The sequence below is a fragment of the Enoplosus armatus genome, chromosome 17, assembly GCF_043641665.1.
Source record: "Enoplosus armatus isolate fEnoArm2 chromosome 17, fEnoArm2.hap1, whole genome shotgun sequence".
Classification (NCBI taxonomy): domain Eukaryota; kingdom Metazoa; phylum Chordata; class Actinopteri; order Centrarchiformes; family Enoplosidae; genus Enoplosus; species Enoplosus armatus.
The window spans coordinates 1893804-1912761 of NC_092196.1; the positions used below are offsets into that span (position 1 = coordinate 1893804).

The 18958-nt window shown below is 43.7% G+C and overlaps 1 protein-coding gene across 1 annotated transcript; it reads right to left on the bottom strand.

Annotated features, from left to right (window-relative positions):
- Positions 1 to 12276, bottom strand: LOC139299862 (mitochondrial adenyl nucleotide antiporter SLC25A23-like). The gene is made up of 10 exons (XM_070922799.1): positions 12064 to 12276; positions 5034 to 5157; positions 4808 to 4895; positions 4260 to 4371; positions 4012 to 4170; positions 2463 to 2615; positions 2056 to 2169; positions 1380 to 1547; positions 290 to 440; positions 1 to 182 (listed from the first exon to the last, which is right to left on the bottom strand). The coding sequence occupies exons 1-10, from the start codon at positions 12274 to 12276 to the stop codon at positions 1 to 3; spliced, it is 1464 nt and encodes a 487-aa protein (XP_070778900.1).
- Positions 12277 to 18958: the final 6682 nt, after the last annotated feature.

Below are 18958 nucleotides of genomic sequence, written 5' to 3' on the forward strand. Positions count from 1 at the left end.
CTAGTAACCCACCCCGAGGACTTTCTTCATGTGCTCGTACACCACGTAGGAGATGCTGACAGCTGGTATGACTTTGAGGAAGTTGGGGGTGATGCCGCGATACAGGCCCGGTACACCTTCATGAGATATGATGTATTTGAACTGGCCCACCATGGTCAGCTTGGGTTTACCCTCAGCTATGGCTGAAAGGAGAAGAACAATGCAGGTTACAGAAGCTTTTATAAGAAGCTAGACTGTTGGTTCACGCTCAGTGTGCTTGGAATGCGTCTGAATCTACAACGCATCTCACCTTGTGCTTGCATACGTGTCCGAATGAGAGCGAGGGGGTAGGATGCCAGCTGGCCGCAGGTGCTGGAGATGGTACCACAGCCCAACAGCACCAAAACTCCTGGATCTGCTGAATTTACACAGTACCTCTGGAGCCAGGCGTTCTTCAGAGTCTTAAAGCATGAGCAGTTAGAAAGAGTTTAGAGAGAGAGAATTCAGAAAGATACATTTAAAGGAAAAGGCTGGCGGTATTCTATCATTTTCTTATTGTTAACACATGAAAAGACCCACACCGACAATGAAGGTGTCCTACCAACCAAGTATTGTGTGTGTATCCAAAGCCTAATGTTATTCCTCTGTGCCGTAGAGCTCCTTTTATAATTGTGTCATGGGTGGATCAAATATCTATCTGACAAAAAAAAAAACGCCTACACGCATCCAAGAAGCATTTGAGGCAGTTTGAATTCTTCCTGTGTAAATATATCCATCTGGACATTCACGCTTGTATACAATCCAGATTACTCTTACGCCACATTCACGCGCCTCTGTTTGCCAGATCACAAATCTGCTTGCAGTCCATCTGCTGCTGTTTGGCAACTGCTGGAAACACCAGAAGAAGAATGGCTGTATGTATTAAAGAGAACTGGATACCACGTTCAAAGATGGCACCCTATTTACTGCTATAAACTGTGCTTTTGGGCCCATAGAGTACGCGCACTACAGTGCTTCTTTCTAGTTGTTAGCTTGATAGCTAAACTGTTAGCTGAACTAAAACTAAACTAAACTAAGCCGACCCTGATAGCCCAGGAAAACCATTGGCGTAATCAGATTTGTGATCTGGCTAACAGAGATGCACATATTTTCCTAAACGTAAATTAAAGTGATTTTATGTCTTTTCAAGGGATTCATTGACAACAAGAAAAATATAGAACAATGAGTTCCTACTTGGGAGGTTGATATTTATTCCTCAAACCAGCAATCTAATAACCTAAAATTATATTTTTTCCTAGTTCAATTCACCAACCCTCTATAGTTATCTTGTGTGATTTCCAATACAGCGTATTTGGTGTGAGAGTGGCTGAATTCCACACTGTAGACACATGTACACACACCTCATACACAGCCAAGTCAATGCCAGCATAGGGGATGATGCCCAGTGTATTTGGCAGGTAGCCCCTGTAGAAAGCCCGGACTCCCTCCGTCCTCAGGATCTGTCTTGCACAATCAGCCATACCTGAGTATTGTCCTGTCTTCCTTAATGTAAGACGAGTCTTCAGCACCTACCCAACAGAGGGGGACAGGGGAAGGTTGAAGAAGATAGAAGAATGCAATGAAAACAATCGTTAAAAGAGTGAGGACGGATAGGAACAAGAGATTATTTTTCAGTCGGACTTCAGTTCCATCCATGTTCTGCTGCTTATCTGGGTCTGGGTCATGGTAGTCATTCCTCTACTTAGCCACATCTTCCAGCTTCTTCTGGGAAATGATATAATCCCTCCATCGTGTTCTGGATAGCCCCAGGGTCTCCTCCCAGTTGGACGTGCCCAGCAAAACTCCAGACGCCTGAATCAACTCAACTCAAAACAGCAGGTTCTACTCTGAGCTCCTTCCAGATGTCCAGGCCCCTCACCCTGTCCCTAAAGGTGAGCCCAGAAACCCTTCAAGAGACAAATTTTGGCCCCTTGTATCTGCAACCTCATTCTTTTGGTGACTATATGCAGAGCTGATGAGCATTGGTGAGGTACATTAAGAACTGTAACTTTGCAATAGCACAAATTTCCAACTGACCTCCATGGGGTAGATGATGGTCTGGGCAGTAAGGCCCGCCAGAGAGCCAGCGATGAACCTCTCTTGCACCCTTAAACTGCCTCCCTCTTTACTGCCTCGGATCAGCCACTTGATCTAGAGTAAGAGAAGGAACAGGAGGAGGGGAAGGAATAAGGCATGTAAGAAAATGTTGGGAAGGCACAGAAGAGAGGTGGTGATATAATGCGACATGAGAGAAAGGAAGCGCAAAGGTATACACGGAATCTGATTATCCTCACATGTATGAAAATGATGCAGGGTTCATTCACTTTATCTGTGGTCTGGGAACCATTACCTTTGGCCCTAAATGTACAATTATTTCAATTTTACGCTCCAAGATTAAGCAAGCAGGCTAGCAGATTGCCGTTGATGGATTGGAACGCACTGACCTGTTCATATGCCATAAATTTAATGGCAGATTCAGGGGCAATCTTGAGGACATTGATGCCGTTTCCCCTCCAGAGTGAGAAGACGCCTCCCTCCTGGACCATCCCCCTCAGTCCGAACCACAGATTAATCCCTCGAGACGTAGAGCCGTGCACCTGGACACAGAAAGGCTGCCAGGTCAGTCAAGTTTGAAATGTTACCGGAGGCTAATGTGCACATCCAACCCCCAGTTGGTTACAGGTGCAGGACAGAAAAATATAATACAAAGGAAAAGGAAACGTTCACATTGAAATTTGCGAGCTCCCGAAGTCTTAATTGCCGCGATGGTGTTCTTCAGGTTTGCCTGATCGAGACCTTGTGGGCAGAAACGTTGAATCAATGAAAATTTGGGGAGCTTGTAAAATTCAGAGTGCGGGTAAACTCTCTTTTTCCTCTTTGGTAAGACAACCGTTACAGATTCATCTTCTTTTGCTGACTTGGACCACAGTCAAGTATTTGGTCAAGTATAAACTTTGTTTGCCTCTTGCGGGCTGCCACTCAGTCGCAAAAGGCAAAACCGAAATAAAATCTGTTTGTTACGTAGTGGTTTCCATTTTGGTGTTACTTGACTTTGAGTGTATTGTTGACATATTATTACCTTAATATACACCTCCAGCAGACACAGAGCATATGTCTCCTTTCATAAACAAGTAGCCTTTTGATTCATTAAAATAAAAATATTGAGCTGCTTTAACACCCGTTGACAATTAAACCACGCTATATAATGCTAGTGTGAGGAGACACTGGATATTTATCTGGGTTTAAACCTTTAATCAGTAATGAATTAGTCATGTTTCATTGGATCTTTGTATAAAATGGAGTAGGAGGTTTTCGAGTGCTGCTGATCAGTGCCAGTCATCCCTCTGTTACCTAAATGGCTGCTGACATTTTAAGCTTTCAACACGGGCAGAGCCAACCGTGCTCTGTGTTTTAGCTTGGAACGCTCCAACCACCCACATGAACTACCCACCGTGTGCTTTGTTTTCATTTCTGTAAGTGAGTGGAAGTGAATATCTAGCGCATGCATAGCTTCGCACTCTGTTAGTGAATATAATGTTGTACAAACATCCACCAGTGGCTGTATTTCAGTTGATGTCTGGCATCTGTTTCTCAGTTTTACACAGGAATTAAACAAAACAGCATTTCCCGCTAGCCTGAGACATTATTATAAACAATGTATAATATATAGTTTACATTACAATGCTTAAAAAGTTCCTTCATCATTGATCTTTAAAGGTCCCATATTGTAGAAAGTCCCCCAGCACCCTAACCCATCTGCTCCACCCACCAAGAGGTTGTTCAGTTTGTCTAAAATGGCTTGTTTCAGACAGAGGGTGAACTGAAGGGCTGCATAAAGGGCTGGGAGAAGAGAAATGAGGACTTTTTTGAACTGTGAATCATGCAAAGCTGCTCTAGTTGAGTCCCAGAATAAAAATATAGAGCTGGAAAATGAGCATAATATGGGCCCTTAAACTTTGTGTGTTCAGCGGGAGTGGCAGTGAAATGACCCACCTGCAGGAAGACTTTCAGGCGGTCCAGGGGAGCAGTTCCTGTCCGGGACACAGCCCCTGCCATCGCTCCGGCAACCAGCTGCCTCCACACCAGACCTGACCGCCGCTCCTGCTCTGAGAACTCATCTGGCACCGTCAGATGTTCCCCGATGTCAAACATCTGTGACAACGTCAAAGGGAAAGTCAATTCATTCATGCTGTCAGGATGTTATCACAGTCGCCATCATTAACCGGAACCTTCTGACTCACGTGGGAGTGTTTCCAGTGGTGGACGATCTCCTCCATGTTGTGGAAAGGGTTGAACAGGAAGTGTTCGCGCCATTCAATCCAGTCAATGGTCATAGTGCCGTCCCTGTCCATACTGGGAGAGAGAGAGCATTAGAGTACATACAGCAGCACAGTCTTATTCTCTTGTTCTTTTTCTGTTCTATTCTAATGTAATACATTTGTCCTGTTTGTACATTTACATTTATACGTTGTTCTTGATTGGTGGTTTGATTCAGACCTGGTCCAGTTTTTTAAAAAAGAGGGCTGGTGCTCACAGACACACATATTTTTAATGGAGCCCTTTAATTGTTGTTAAATGTTGTTCGTGACGTGCGCTGGTCACAATTACAATCAGAATCAGAAATACTTTATTGATCCCCGGGGGGGAAATTATACAATTAGTTATTTCAACCCAAATTATAATTCAGTAATATTGCCTACTGTAGCTTTAAAGAGTTTTTTTCTGAGATTTTCTATTTGTCTTTTATTGTGCTCTGTTTCTCTCTCTCTCACACACACACACACTGTACCTCTGCAGTATTTTGGAGGCCTGCTCGACGGTGACCTTCACTCCGAGCTTGTGCAGTGAGTGCTGGATCTCCCCCACATCGATTCGACCTACAAGACCGAAGAGAAATGTTCACACAGAAGATGATATTCCACGTGTTTTATGTGCATCACTGGAAAACAAGAAGCAGGAAGTGGCCGAGAACTTAAGTGTGTGTGTGTGTGTGTGTGTGTTTAGTGTGCCCACACCATCGTGGTTGCGGTCAAGACTGTGGAACATGAGCCACAGCCTCTTCTCGTGCGCCCGCAGGTACTGGGAGAACTCCTGGAAGTCCAGCAAACCATCGTGGTTGATGTCGCTCTCCAGGACTATCTGTGGTGGCAGAGGGAAGACTGTCAGCCATTCAGCAGGGAGGACAGACGGGCGAAGGTGGGATGGAGCAGGTGATGGTGGAGATGATGTGTTACAGATGAGGGTGTGTTGGTAATGTAGACGGCATGGAAGTGACATGGGCCAGGGAGGAGGGGGGGGGGGGGTGTATAGAGAGTGCAACAGATACACAAGGGAGGAAAGAAGAGGACAGAATGTAAGGCACTGTGCTCCCTGTGAAAGTCAAGAAGTAAACCACGTCTTACCTGGCTGCAAACATAACCTCTCCTCTCTCGATTAGGACACAGAGAGAAAGAGAGAGAAAGAATACAAGTACTAGTTCTTGTGCACATAAGGGTGCAAAAACACACTCATATAACAGTTACTTTTCTCTGCCTTGACTGAGGTACAAGCACAGTAACTGGTGTGTTAACATTTAAATGACCAAAAAAACTGCATTAGTCCAATTTATTTTGGTGTTTTGTTCAGCGGCGACTGTTTAAAGGTCTTCATCAGCCTCAAAACATGCAACATGACATCAGCGAACAGATCAGCGTAATCTTTGTGTTGTTGTTTTATATATTTCATATTGGTATTCTCTTCTACCTCTGTGATTGTGTGTTTTTTTTCTTCTTTTTCGTAAAGTGCATTGAGTGATTTGACACTCCAGTGTTTTCATGTGATGCTCTCTTGATTAAATTAGCACTTCATTTGAATTAACTGGAAACAAAGCAGCATCTCTAGTTTCACTAATAAGCACCGATTATGGACCTCAGAAAAACCTAAAAATCCAAACTGGATTGGATTTGACTCTCCTGTTTTAAATGAGCTCTGTGATTTTACGACAAGAAACGTGAACCGTCGCTTCAAACAACGAGCTCGGACCCCTTGGCCCGGTTAACCCTTTCAGTAATCCATCCAGTGGTCCCGGACCTTTTTAGCTTGTGACCCATTAAACGATGCCGTGTCTCCTTGAGACCCCTCTTCACAGGTTTGTGCTGGTTGTCACCAACTGAACCAAAGAGTGACTTTTCTTTTCGTTGTTTTACTCAATAATTATTAAAAGTTGCGTGATGCAGTAATTCACACAGCAAAGATTAGAGGAAAGTCCAAATGGAATATGATTTGGTGTAGCAGATATATGTTTTTCTGCTGTCCTATCTTCTTAATCATGTAGTGACCCCTCAGATTCATCTTGCGAACCCCTTTGTGGGGGTCCCAACCCCCAAGTTGGGAACCACTGATCTAGCCTATTCGAGCCTATTAAAGTCATTGTTTGATGGACATTTCCATCATTCTGTGGTAGAAGAAGCTTGAAGAGCAATGGGAAAGTCACAACTCAAGCAAACATGGAAGGTTTGGTTTGTGATTTTGGAGAGGTCTGCGGGCGCAGGTGCCTCTGCAAACAAAAGATGCCGTCTGAGCCGGAGGAAAACCAGAACCCAACAGGGTGAACTGTCTGCATTACCTGTCATTACCTGTCTGCATCTCTACTGTAACCTATCCAATAAAGAGTATATATACTGAGAAGGGACAGGGAATAATGTCCAATTTAACAAACTACAACAAGAGAAGAGGGTTCGATTTAAAAAATCAGCTTCTGCTCCAAACTGATGGCTACAGGCCGACAACAACTGGTGAAAAAAAGTTCTGTATTTGAGGAGGTTGTGTTTTCAGTCCCATTTGTTTGTGTATTTGTTACCACAACACCTAAAAACTTGTCAACGGACTGCAGTGAAATCTGGAGGGTTGGGCAACAGAGCAAGGAATGGACGGATTAGGTTTCTGTGCAGATCCAGGATTTTTTTCAAAGCATTTCTTTGTGCAATTTGCCCTCAACGTTTCACGTTATGTAGCAACCGGTCACAAGTGCCTTTAAGTTTTTATAGATATTTTAAACGGCCTCTCAATCCTCAGATGTACAAAAATGTCCTGTAGTTGGGGCGCAGTTTGAAGAGCCCTTAAAAGTCAAAGGAGTGCTTTCAGCTAATTACCCCACGCCACTGTGTGAGCTTTTGTACTTCTGAACTTGTGAGAACCAGTTCGAGTTTTAGACTTTGGGAATGAGGACACTCATGTGAAGTGAATTACGTTTGGCTGGCCCCTCATTTCTTTGGAGGGGTTTGCGTATAATTAGACCTTAATGCACACAGTTTCAGATTTTTTGCAAACCCTGCTTGGGCGGGCATGCTGGTGCAGTGGTTAGCACTGTCGCGCGGAAGGTGCTGGGGGTTCGATCCCTGGCTTCCACATGTCGGAGTGTCCTTGAGCAATACACTGAACCCTGAAGTTTCCCCCGATGGAGGCCAGCAGCTTGCATGGCAGCCATCGGTGTGTGAATGAGACCTGAACTGTGAAGCGCTTTGGGAACCTTTAAGGTTGAAAAGGGCAAAGTGAAGACCATTTACCATTTAGTGCCTATCCAAACTCTTGCATGTTGCCTGTGAATCACAATCAGAAATACTTTATTGATCCCCGGGGGGGCAGATCGGAAAATGCTTACATAGGTCATGACAACATTTGTTGCTCTATAGGAGTCAATTTAGGAGTAAGAAAAGTTATTTGCTGAGTGCGAAGAATAAGACAAAGTGTCAAGCAGCTTACTGACAGTGAAGGAGGAGCCTTCTAGAGCAGCTCTCAAGTGATTGTGATTGATTATGGATGCTCAGAGCAACAGCCAATCAGAAACAAAGATATTAGGGATGTAAGGATAGATCGATACGCGGACCCCTGGATCGGTCTAAACGTGCCGTGGACCGCTCGCCGGCCCGATCCTAAAGTTACAAACCAGTTGACTGAAGCTTTGATGCTGATTCTGCACAGCGCCTCCGCTGACCTAAAAAGGTCAAAGGTCAACGCGAGAGTCTTGCATCTTGTAATGTCGACGTCGTGTTGCTTGCGAGGTAAAAAACAAAACATGTCCGACGCGGTTTACAGCGCACCATCGCATCTGCAGTTTGGAAGACTGTTTGGATTTCATGAGAAGAAAGGACGGTTGGACGGAAGTCTGGCCATTTGTAAGGTCTGCAGAGCAGCGATTAAGTAGCACAACACATCTACAACATTCAGCTGGTGAGACGGCATGGTGGTATGATACTTTTATAGAATTGGCTTATTTTAATGTATAATGGAAAATGAACGAATGTTAAGAACTGTATCAGATCGCAAATGTGTCGTCCCTGAATCGTATCATAGCCCATGTATCTAGATCTGTATCAGATCGTTTCAAAGAGGAGAGACGAACACCTCCTAAAGGATATTGTTCATTATTTTAAAAAAAACAACTTACATTTTGCTTACATAAAATTACTTTCTTCTGTAGAATTTAGTACAACCGTAGGGTTCAAACCAGGTGTTGACCCCTGATGAGCAGCACTACCCCGAGCAGTATGCTCCGCACCAGGCTGATATTCACGGTGGCTGGTACAACATGTTTGTTTGTCCAGACAGACATTGTGGACTACCGAATCGCTGGTAACAGCTTCGTTCCCCTCTTGCGTAGCATTAACACAGCGTGATAGTGAAATTAGTCTGATGTTTTAAAGACGGTTGTTGGATCGAGCAACTGTTACATTTCAATATGGACGTTCTCATAAACTCCATTATAAGCTAGGACTCTCATGGTTATTTAATACAAATGAACAGTTTGAAAAATTGCTGTCTATTAAAGCCTTTTTTTTTTTAATGACTACAGTTTTACTATGTTATGAATGTAGTTAAAAGGTGTGTGTTTACAGTTTCGGAGACGGCCTGGCCTTCATCGTTTGAGGCTGTTTCTAAATGTGTTCTCAGGGCACGAACACGTTCGGGTGAGAAAATACTGATGAATGCCGGATTTGTGCGTAAAACATGTCGTACGCATTTGCAAATGCACACAGTAGAGTGACAATGATACACTACTATCATATAGTGGTGCGAGCGCCAAAGGTCGGCAGCGTAGCAGGTTTGTTTTACAGATACAGACTGCTGAAATATTCATCTGCAAAGGGTTGGATTCCTCTGCAGACTGGGGCGGGTTTGTCATGGTGTTATAACCAGACTACACGAATTGAGTGATTGACCTGAAAAGAGGCTCATTAATGACATGAAATGACAGCCTCACCTGAGGGGGTTTGACTGCACTATTTTATGGTATTATTGCTATTTAAAGGCAAATGAAAACGGTCGATACCACAGTTACCTTCTGTAGTCTGAGGCAAAGGTTTCAAAAACCCCATCCTGCATACTGATGATGTAACCTAACCCTGCTGGATGTACTAATGTTGACGGTCCCTTTTGTCTGTTGATAAACATAAGATGAGAATAATATATGAATATTAAGGAAGTAACAAACAGGAAATGACACTTTTTTGACTATGACTGTCAGTCAAAAATAAAATGAAGTGATGGCTGAATTCCATTTGGCTACGTCAGTTTTCAGGGTCCTGGTATTGTTCATGCTGGCTCAGTGTCACACTGTCATGGCTTAAGCCTTGTTTATGCTCGCGCGAGCAGGCCGCCGCAGGTGTCGCGTGAGCTTTGAGATCGCACGGAGGCGTTTATGCTTAACGGGCGATCTGTTGCAGTATTCTCCAAAACGCCGGGGGTAGGGGGGCGTAAAATAAAAAGCGAACATCATAAACAAACATGGCTGCACTCTGCACTAGACCTTGTTGTCGCTGAGGAAGAATGTGTCTGTTTTTTATCTATTAAATGTGGTGGCGGTCTCTCCCCATGAGTTCAGAATCATGTGGCCGTCACTGTGGTCTCTCACGGAGGGGGTCGTAGAGGCGCTTGAGATGACTGCTCGGCCAGTCTAGTTTCACAGGCGTCCATGTTGAAATGTCCCATTGCCTAGTTACAAAAATTCAGAGGTGAGGGCTAACCCTAAAACTTAATTTTAGTATAAGATACTAGTCAAAATCCTTAGTTGAAGCTGAAGTGGTTGCTTTTTAAAGTCATAATTCTTACGTGATAAATCAAAATTATGAGTTTTACAAGGTGAAAATCACAAGATAGGAAGTCTAAATGATGAGACACTGAGTCGAATGTACTACAAAGCCAAAATTATGAGATACCAAGTCACAATTTTCACTTTGTATCTCGTACATACACATTTTATGAAGCCATGTTTTTGAAAAAAAAATGAAACTTGGTTTGAAACCTGAAGCAATAGTTTGGAAGACTGGAATGGAACAATTTTGTTTTACTTTTGGTTGCCACGCAAAAAAGTCCTGTGGCGGTGAGTGACACTGCGGTGGCTGCCTTGGTTGCAGTGGAGAGAAACAAGAGTGTAACCCCACACAAACACTGCCCTCAGGGCTCTCATACTTTATTGAGCAGCATTTCAGCTCAGTGGGTGTATTGGAGAAAAAGGCCTTTTAATGTAATGAGGAGGGCTCCTAAGTGAGTGAACTGACTCAGGAGAAGGGTCTTGGTAGCCGTGAGAAGAGCGGGTTGAATTCTCAAAATGTTAAAGGATGAGCTTCGGTGCTTCCTCTCCCATGTCCTTTAGCCTAGCAAGATATTGCTATCCCAAAATTCCTTGATCACAGTTCCCACATTCCCAACTGACTGATTTCTGTCTGGCCTCTGTGAGCCAATCATCTCGCTGCTGTCAAAGTTTAAAACTGTTCCTTTCTCTTGACTCTTAACATCCTTCCGGTGAGCTCGTCCATCCAGATCTTCAGCCATTGCTCTCCACCACTTCAACACCACCACAATCAGTGTCTAGACTCCATCGGGGGGGGGGGGGTAATCCCTGTGCAGCTCATGGCATCACCACCCCCTTAAAAGATGGGGCCGAAAGCTCTTCTCCTGCTTGAAATGATGTAAGTTTATCAGTCATTTCTATTAGCATTAGCATGAAATCCTTTTTCATCATTTATGGGGACTTTGACGGAGTTCCTAAAATAAATAAAAAAACAAAATATACAAATCACCTCTAAATGTTCTCATTACATTACAGCTAATCTCGTATTATAACATCCTAAAACAGACAGGGATTGTTTCGGTCTCTTTAGGATTCCAAGACGAATTGAAGATGATGTAACTTTTTTTTTTGTTTTTCATTTCTCATGTTTTCTGCCGTCCTACGTGAAATTACAATTGAGCAGTGAACTTTGCAAATGGACAGATCTGCTGCCTCAAAAACTGAAGTTGTGCTTTACAAACGAGACGTAGAGTTTTACAATGTGCTTTGGCATTCGGGTGGTTGAATGTGAGGCCATCGTTGCTCGGCAGCTGACAACAAAAGTGGGTCGCCCTGTCTCTAAGAAGCGTTTATGATTTTGTTGTATACCCCAAGTACCTCGCTTCAGAGATAGTTCAAAGCAGTGGCTTTATATTCTGTTCTTTTTTCTTTTCTTTTTTTTTTTTACATCCAAGGAAATTCACACACACTGCAGTAAACATTTAGACTGCCACCTCAAGCTTCTAAGAGTCAGCTGCAGCTCTTTCTAAATTGAACGTGAGGCACAGTGTGGACAGTAAGAGACATGCTGTAACTACACAACCAGAAGACAAATGCAAGGTGTTGATTTTCTTTTAGTGTGCTGATACTTCGCTGACACAAAAAGAGAAACCTTTGCCACTACAGAGATACTACATTAATATGAGTAATGACCATAGGGAAGAAAAAAATACATACGCAGGCTCCTCCCCTCTTCATAGGTTGGACTGAAGTGAGTTGATTTAACATGTTAACGGCTGCATATTATGTTGTAGCTCCGTTCTCTGCTACCTTTATGTTATTTTTATATAAAATATAGTGTAAATGTCTTGCTACAGGCTAGTCCAATATTTACTGCATGCCAATAAAGCAGCTGCGAATGGGACAGAGCCGGCTGGAGGTTTAGCCTGTGTGTGTGTGTGTGTGTGTGTGTGTACACCTGTCATCAGCCTGTTTCACTGTCTCTCCCAGAGCCTCACCTCCTCTGCCTCTCCCCGGTGCAAACCGCGAGCTGCCAGCCCGGTCCTCAGCTCATTGATGTCAACCCTGCCATCTTTATTCAAGTCCAGCTGCTTGAACAGCTCCGCGTATCTCCTCTCTCTGTCCGGGTCCAGGGACGCTCCGCTGTCTCCGTTTTCTCCGCTTCCTCCGTGGCGAATCGGGGCGCAGAACCGCTCCTCGTCTTCGCCCATGTGAAAGGCAGAAAGCCGGTTTTCTGTACTGGTCGGCTGCTAATTTGACGGCCGAGCATAACACTGTTGAAGGACCGGAATGGGTGCGAGGTCTGTCCTTGTTTACAGAGAGACCGGGTCGCTGCCTCGCACCATAACGAGAACGGGGATGGCTAACTGAAGGGGAGCTGGACGTGGCTGCGCTGTTCGCCCGCTCCTTCTTCTTCTTCTTCTTCTTCTTCTTCTGCGGAACTTCCTACACCGAATGGATAGACGGGTGGCTTAGACGAGCTCTCGTGAGATAAACCTCCGTCTCAAAGCAAGCAAATCCATGAACTCATCCAGATGAATTAAAGTTTCCGTTATAGGACGGAACTCGCGAAGAGCGGCGGGCTTTACCGCAGTCTCTCGTGCTGACACATCTGTGCGCGCGCGAGGAGGCTAATAATACGCCGCCAGGTTAAAGCCGCCGCGTATTTTTTTTTTTTTTGTTGTTGTTGTTGTATTACACAATAAATAAGGTCAAAAAGCCCGAAACCAGCAATGACTGAACTGCGTTTACCTCCACACGTTCACCCACCCACTCTTCTGCGACTCCGCGCTGCTCTTGCTGCGTCACGCCACGCGACGCGCGTGGCATCTTCGACGCGCTCGCTCACAGTTCGCACGCGGCGCTCCTCCGCAGAGAGAGAGAGAGAGAGAGAGAGAGAGAGAGAGAGAGAGAGAGATGACAATGTTACTTTATTTCGACCCACACGCGATGAATACACCACTTGAAATACTAAAATGGAGTCTCTAAGTGTGGACAGTAAGAGACATACTGTAGCTACACAACCAGTTTACCATATTCTGTACTATATATTAAAAAGCATACCCATATGTACTATTGTATGTTATTACATCAATAAGAATAATATAATAATAGACCACCGAATGGCTTTTACTTATACATTGCTTGGCTAATACCTGGCTGAAGCCAGATTTTCAATGCAGTTCTTTTACCTGTTACTGAGTATTTTTTTATAGTGTTGTATTGCTACTTAGAAAAAAATAAAGCCAAATATCTAAATATTTCTTATTCTTATTTCTTATTGTCACAATGAACCAGAAAAAACACCCCAATCCAATATACACAACAATATAGCAATCAGACAGGAGCCACTCTTCTTCTTTTAACCTTTCATAACAGATTTTTCTGTTAATACCGTCTTTAAAAATAGCACACAATAGTACTACATAGATATTAATAATGCCAGTACTTTTACTTCAGGGAGAGGTCTGAATAGTGGAGTTGTTGTATAGCTGGCATCACAGTGTGAGTAAAATGAACCATTGATAGCTTATTGGCTATTAATAGCGTTGATAATGGGGATTGTGAGCTGTGACGTGCACAAAGCATAGCAAAGTGCGTGGTCAGCATTCACAGGATGAGAGAGAGATTAAAAAGGTCTGTCAGTGTTTCACACACATATTTGTATTGATGTCATTTTATAATGTGCATCCCGAGGCCTCCCATAACATTCGACTATTTAACATTTTATTTATCCTCCACTGCATTTCCAACAACACCCCACCTCTAACAATTTGCGGCTATTCAGATTCACCGGTAGGAGAAGGGGTGACGTGGACAGACACCAGCTACAGACTGAGGAGTGTAGAGGATTTGTTAATGTGGTGGTAAATGTTCTTGGACCAGACACTTGAGGAAAGAGAAAAGGGTGATTTGATACCAGGCTGAAAGGCACTGTTTCACTGACCTCTTGTGGCTGAAAGTTTCAATCTGAGAAGCGTGCTCTGTTGAAAACTTCAACCACATGATTTTCAGTTGCTGTGACTGTAATTCCATTTTTACAGTGGAGGTGTCGGCCCCCTTCCAAGTGCACCTCATTTGTAGTGAGTGTTTGTGGATCATGAATATCTTCACTTTGTTTTTAACACGGCCTTCTCTGGTTTCGTGGCTGCATGTTTCATCCACAGCCCTCTGATCACTACCACGAGGAAAAGAAATGAATGGGTAAATAAACAAATGAATGAATGAATCATGGTAAATCTAAATTATGTGAAGTGAAATTTCTGATTTATTAAGTCACAATTATGAGACACCAAGTCAGAACTGGCATAGGCTACTTGATGCAAGGAAACGATTCAAGTAATGATGAATTAAGGATCCTGTTTAGTGAAATTAGGCGCCCTTTTCCCTCAAATGTCATCTGAATGATAGTTTTGATGATCCAGGGTCACCTCTCAATGGGCTTTAAATGCTGTGAGACAGAGAGAGAGAGAGAGAGAGACAGACAGACAGACAGACCGACATGTAGACATGTATAGCAGCACTAATAATAGCCATTGCAGATGTAATAAAAACAGAAATATGACTAATAATAATAACTGTAGCAATGAGAGTCAGGCGGGCCCATGGTGGCAGCAGCCAGGCGTACCAGGACCATGATCCACGGGAACCTGCGAGACGACAAAGCACAAAGAAACTCCGGGGAAGATGTAAAGTTAGTAACATGCATTGGAGGGACATGAATGTGTAAAGATGGAGAGGGAGAGGAAGAAAGCTCAGTGCATCATGGGAAGTCCCCCAGCAGTCTAGGAATATAGCAGCATAACTAGGGGGCTGGTCCAGGCAGGCCTGAGCCAGCCCCTAACTATAAGCGTCATCAAAAAGCAAAGTTTTAAGCCTACTCTTAAAAGTAGAGAGTGTGTCTGCCTTCCAGACCCAAACTGGGAGCCGATTCCACAGGAGAGGAGCTTGATAGCTGAAGGCTCTGGCTCCTGTTCTGCTTTTGGAGAGTCTTCAAGGACTTATTGGGACGGCCTGATAATAAGGAATTGCAATAATCCAGCCCAGAAGTAACAAATACATGGACTAGTTTGCTAGACTTGCATCTGGTTGAGACAGGATCTGCCTGATTTTTGCAATGTTGCATATGTATCAATACGTAACATTGCAAATCCTTAGATACTGTGTTTCTGAGGCGTTTAGGGCCAAGAACAATAACTTCTGTCTTGTCCGAGTTCAACATCAGATAATTGCAGGTCATCCAGGTCTTTATGTCCTCAAGGCATGCTTGGAGCTTAGCTAACTGATGAGGTTCTTCTGGTTTGATCGACAGATATAACTGGGTCATCATCTCCATAACAATGACAGTTTATGGAGTGTTTTCTAATAATATCGCCTAAAGGAAGCTAAGCTTGGCAGGTGGCTGTAAAATAGTCGCTGCTAGGGTCATTTCAAGCTAACAATATCAAGTGGCTAGCAAGTGTTTGTGTTACGCTCAGCCAGACCGGAGAGAAACCTGCCCTTGGATAGAGTCAGGAGAGCGTTTGGCTTTTTTTTTTTTAATGCAACAGACTTAAATAGTAGATGCACGTGTTATGAAATCACCCTCTATTTTTTGCTTGGAGAAGCTCAATTTAGCTGTTTCTGAATGCTTGTGCGTTTACACTATAACAGACTCAAATTGTGGTTTAAATTGAAGATCAGAACAGTGAAGTAACTCATTAACATTTAACTTGGCACCCATCAATTCCTGAATGACCCTTGCATACAACCAACCTGTGATTTGTTTGAGAATGAGATTTGGAAGTTGATACAAGTCATCCAGAAACAGAACGAAATAAAGAACAATGACACCATCAAGGTGGCTCTTGTTGAACCAGTGATCACATTGACACTGGAGGATTCTTTGAATGTTAAAGGACTCCAAGAGAGCTTCGAGAGCAGTTGTGCGGGGTTATCTGAAGATGTTGGTTCCAGTTCCACTACATCCAGTGATATCATAATTCTGTCTTCTCCAGGGAGCACCTCCTCCCTCCGTTCTGTGTCTTGGCCAGCTCAGTTTGAGATACTGACCTTCTCCTTTGACACTAAGATTCTTCTTCTACAAGCTGCAAATGAAGCTTACAGAAAAGATGGAACCCTACTCAGCTGTCCTGCAGTAAAATCCAACATTCTGGACAAAGACTGCATCTTTGTCTACACTGCCTATCCTTCACAAGCGCAAAGGGAGCTGCTTGCTGAGGCCCTGGTCACAAAGCACCCATGTTTGAGGGACCCAGTATCCTTCAATGGTTTATACGGTTGGCACAACGGCCTGAAGTACAAGCTAGGCAACTACAGAGCAAAGGTGAAACACATTGAACTACCTAAAGCTAAATGTAAACTGTCTGAAGAGAAAGTCAGCTGCAGATGGTGGCACTCATGAAATTGGCTCCTTGATCCAAATGGATGTGTTTAGGGCAACCATATATACAGAAAAAGTCGTTCCAGACATGACGGGCAACCTGCTTTGCTGACTGATTTTTGCATGGGAAAACGTGGGGCAGTTTGGAAAAGTCATCTGTGACAACTAAAACATCAACAAACTTCTTTTCAGCCTGCTCAGCGGTCCAAAAGTCGATACACACTAGTTCCATCAGTTCAGAGGTGCAAATGCTTTCAAGAGGGGCACGGTCGTTGGGCTCTTGGGTCTTTCCAACCACACAGCGAAAGCAGTTCCTCACGTGATCGTTGATGTCACGCCCCATCCCTATCCAAAAGAACCTCTGCCTGGTGAGAGAAAGTGTGCGAGCTTGCCCCCGATGACCTGCTGAGTCGTGGAGGCCTTGGAGGATTTTGGCATTCAACAGCCCGTCCTTGATGGAGAGCTTGGGCCAGTGTGTCAACAGTTTCATCACACCATGAGACATGGATATTATGTAGTTTCATGTTAGTGAAAGCTTTCTCGGCTTCAGGAGCCCAAGTTAGGTGGTCATGTGATTGCAGGCCTTTACCATGGATCAAGGCACTGAGCGGTGTTTCCAAAAGGGCATAATTAGTAATGAAAGTCCTACAATAAGAACACATGCCAAGGAAGGACATCAGTTGTTTCTTAGTGACAGGTTTAGGAATGTTCTTAATACAGAGAACACACTCAACACATAGGCGATAGAGACTTTCCATCAGCAGTGATCCAAGGCGGGGGGCTCACTCACTTGATTTGCGCTGTCCGCCCCCACACGCTGCTGGGAACGGAGAGGTTGTCTCCCCTCTGGACAGTTGCGTCTTGAATGGCCAGGCAGGTGGGGGGGGGGGGGGGGGGGGGGGGGGATGTTGTCCCATTTAGCAGGATTTAACCTGTTTAACTATGTTACACAAACAGTGAATTACATTTTTAGCTTCCATTTTTGACTTGTTATTTGGTCAGAATTGTCATTACAGCACCCCACTACACAGAGTTCTCCAGGGGTAATAAGTTTTTGTACCTATGTTGGTGCTGGTAATTTGATTGGGGCAAGATATGTGTTGAAGGGCACTAAAAATTGTTTGTAATATCATTTAAATTCCAGTTTGGAGCCAATGTCCCATCTGTGACTAGAGCACTCTCTACATTACTCTGTGACTCCGTATGCTACTCCGTATCTTATTCCATGTTTGAGGTCCAGCTACAACAAGTTGATCCCAGCCCAACACAGGAAGCTGTAAGCTCCATCCATCGCAGTTGACCTTTCCGGTGCCTGTCTCACTCCTGAAGAGCAACAGCAGGTCCTTGAGTGTTTAGAACACCATCGTGAGGTATTTTCATTAACTGACCATGATTTTGGGAAAAATGACACTGTATTTAACCAGATCCAAACGTGGGTTTGGTTGTATTTCACTCAAATTCTGTGCTGTGCAAAACAATTCTGCAATGTCACTGTTTTCAAGCAGTGAAATGCGTCCTATTCTAAAGAAAAATCGCCATGACAGCTTGCGTCCTGGGCCGCTGCATATCTCCTGTTGCTGCTCCCCTGACATCGATTTTAAGAACTCTTTTTGGTTTCATCACACGCGTCCCCAGAAACTGTAAGAGATGAACAAACATGTCACAGTTCACTTTAGTCCCAAAAGCATACAAATTGCCATGGCACCATCATCCCCATCAACAATAGCGTTAATGTGTGTGTGTGTGTGTGTGTGTGTGTGTGTGTGTGTGTGTGTGTGTGTCTATGACGGTATAAAACACAACCACTGCAATCGATTTTTATATCCGGCTTTACTTTGTTAATTTGTCATGTCATTCATTGGCAAGATAATACCAAAGGATGTATGTAAGGAGTATTCTCAATAATAAAGAAATCGTGAAAATCATAAAATCATCATAAAGACTTTAGTCACAGAGTTTGGATATTTTAACAAATAAATGAAAATGAGTCAGTCTGTATGCGACTGGTTGCATGAACTGCTCATGATAAAAAGGGAGAGTAAACCGCACTCTTTGTGGCATGCAAACTACATGTCAATGATCTGTTTTCATTTACAAATGAACCCACACTCGAATAACAATTGAGGACGAGGGCAGGGGATTCTCAGAGACACTGTTTTTAAAGAAATGACACGAGTTTCATCTCCGTTTCAGCCTGAAAGCAGAAAATACGGTTGTCTTGGAAACTAAGTACGACACGGGCCTGTGTGTCAGTTCTGCAGTGTTTGGTTGCACAGCCACTAATGACGACAGTCTGAGATCACAGTAACATGATGATGTATAAAGTATGATCAATGTCAAACTCAGCTGCTCAACTCACTGGTGTTACTTTGTGCTTCCTGATGACCAGACAATTCAAAAATAGCCACAAAACCTTTACATGAATGTTTCTTCATTCAAGGACGTCCTATGAAAATCAGGGATGATCCCAACAGAGCAGCAGTATTTGAGCTAGACAAAACATGCTGTGA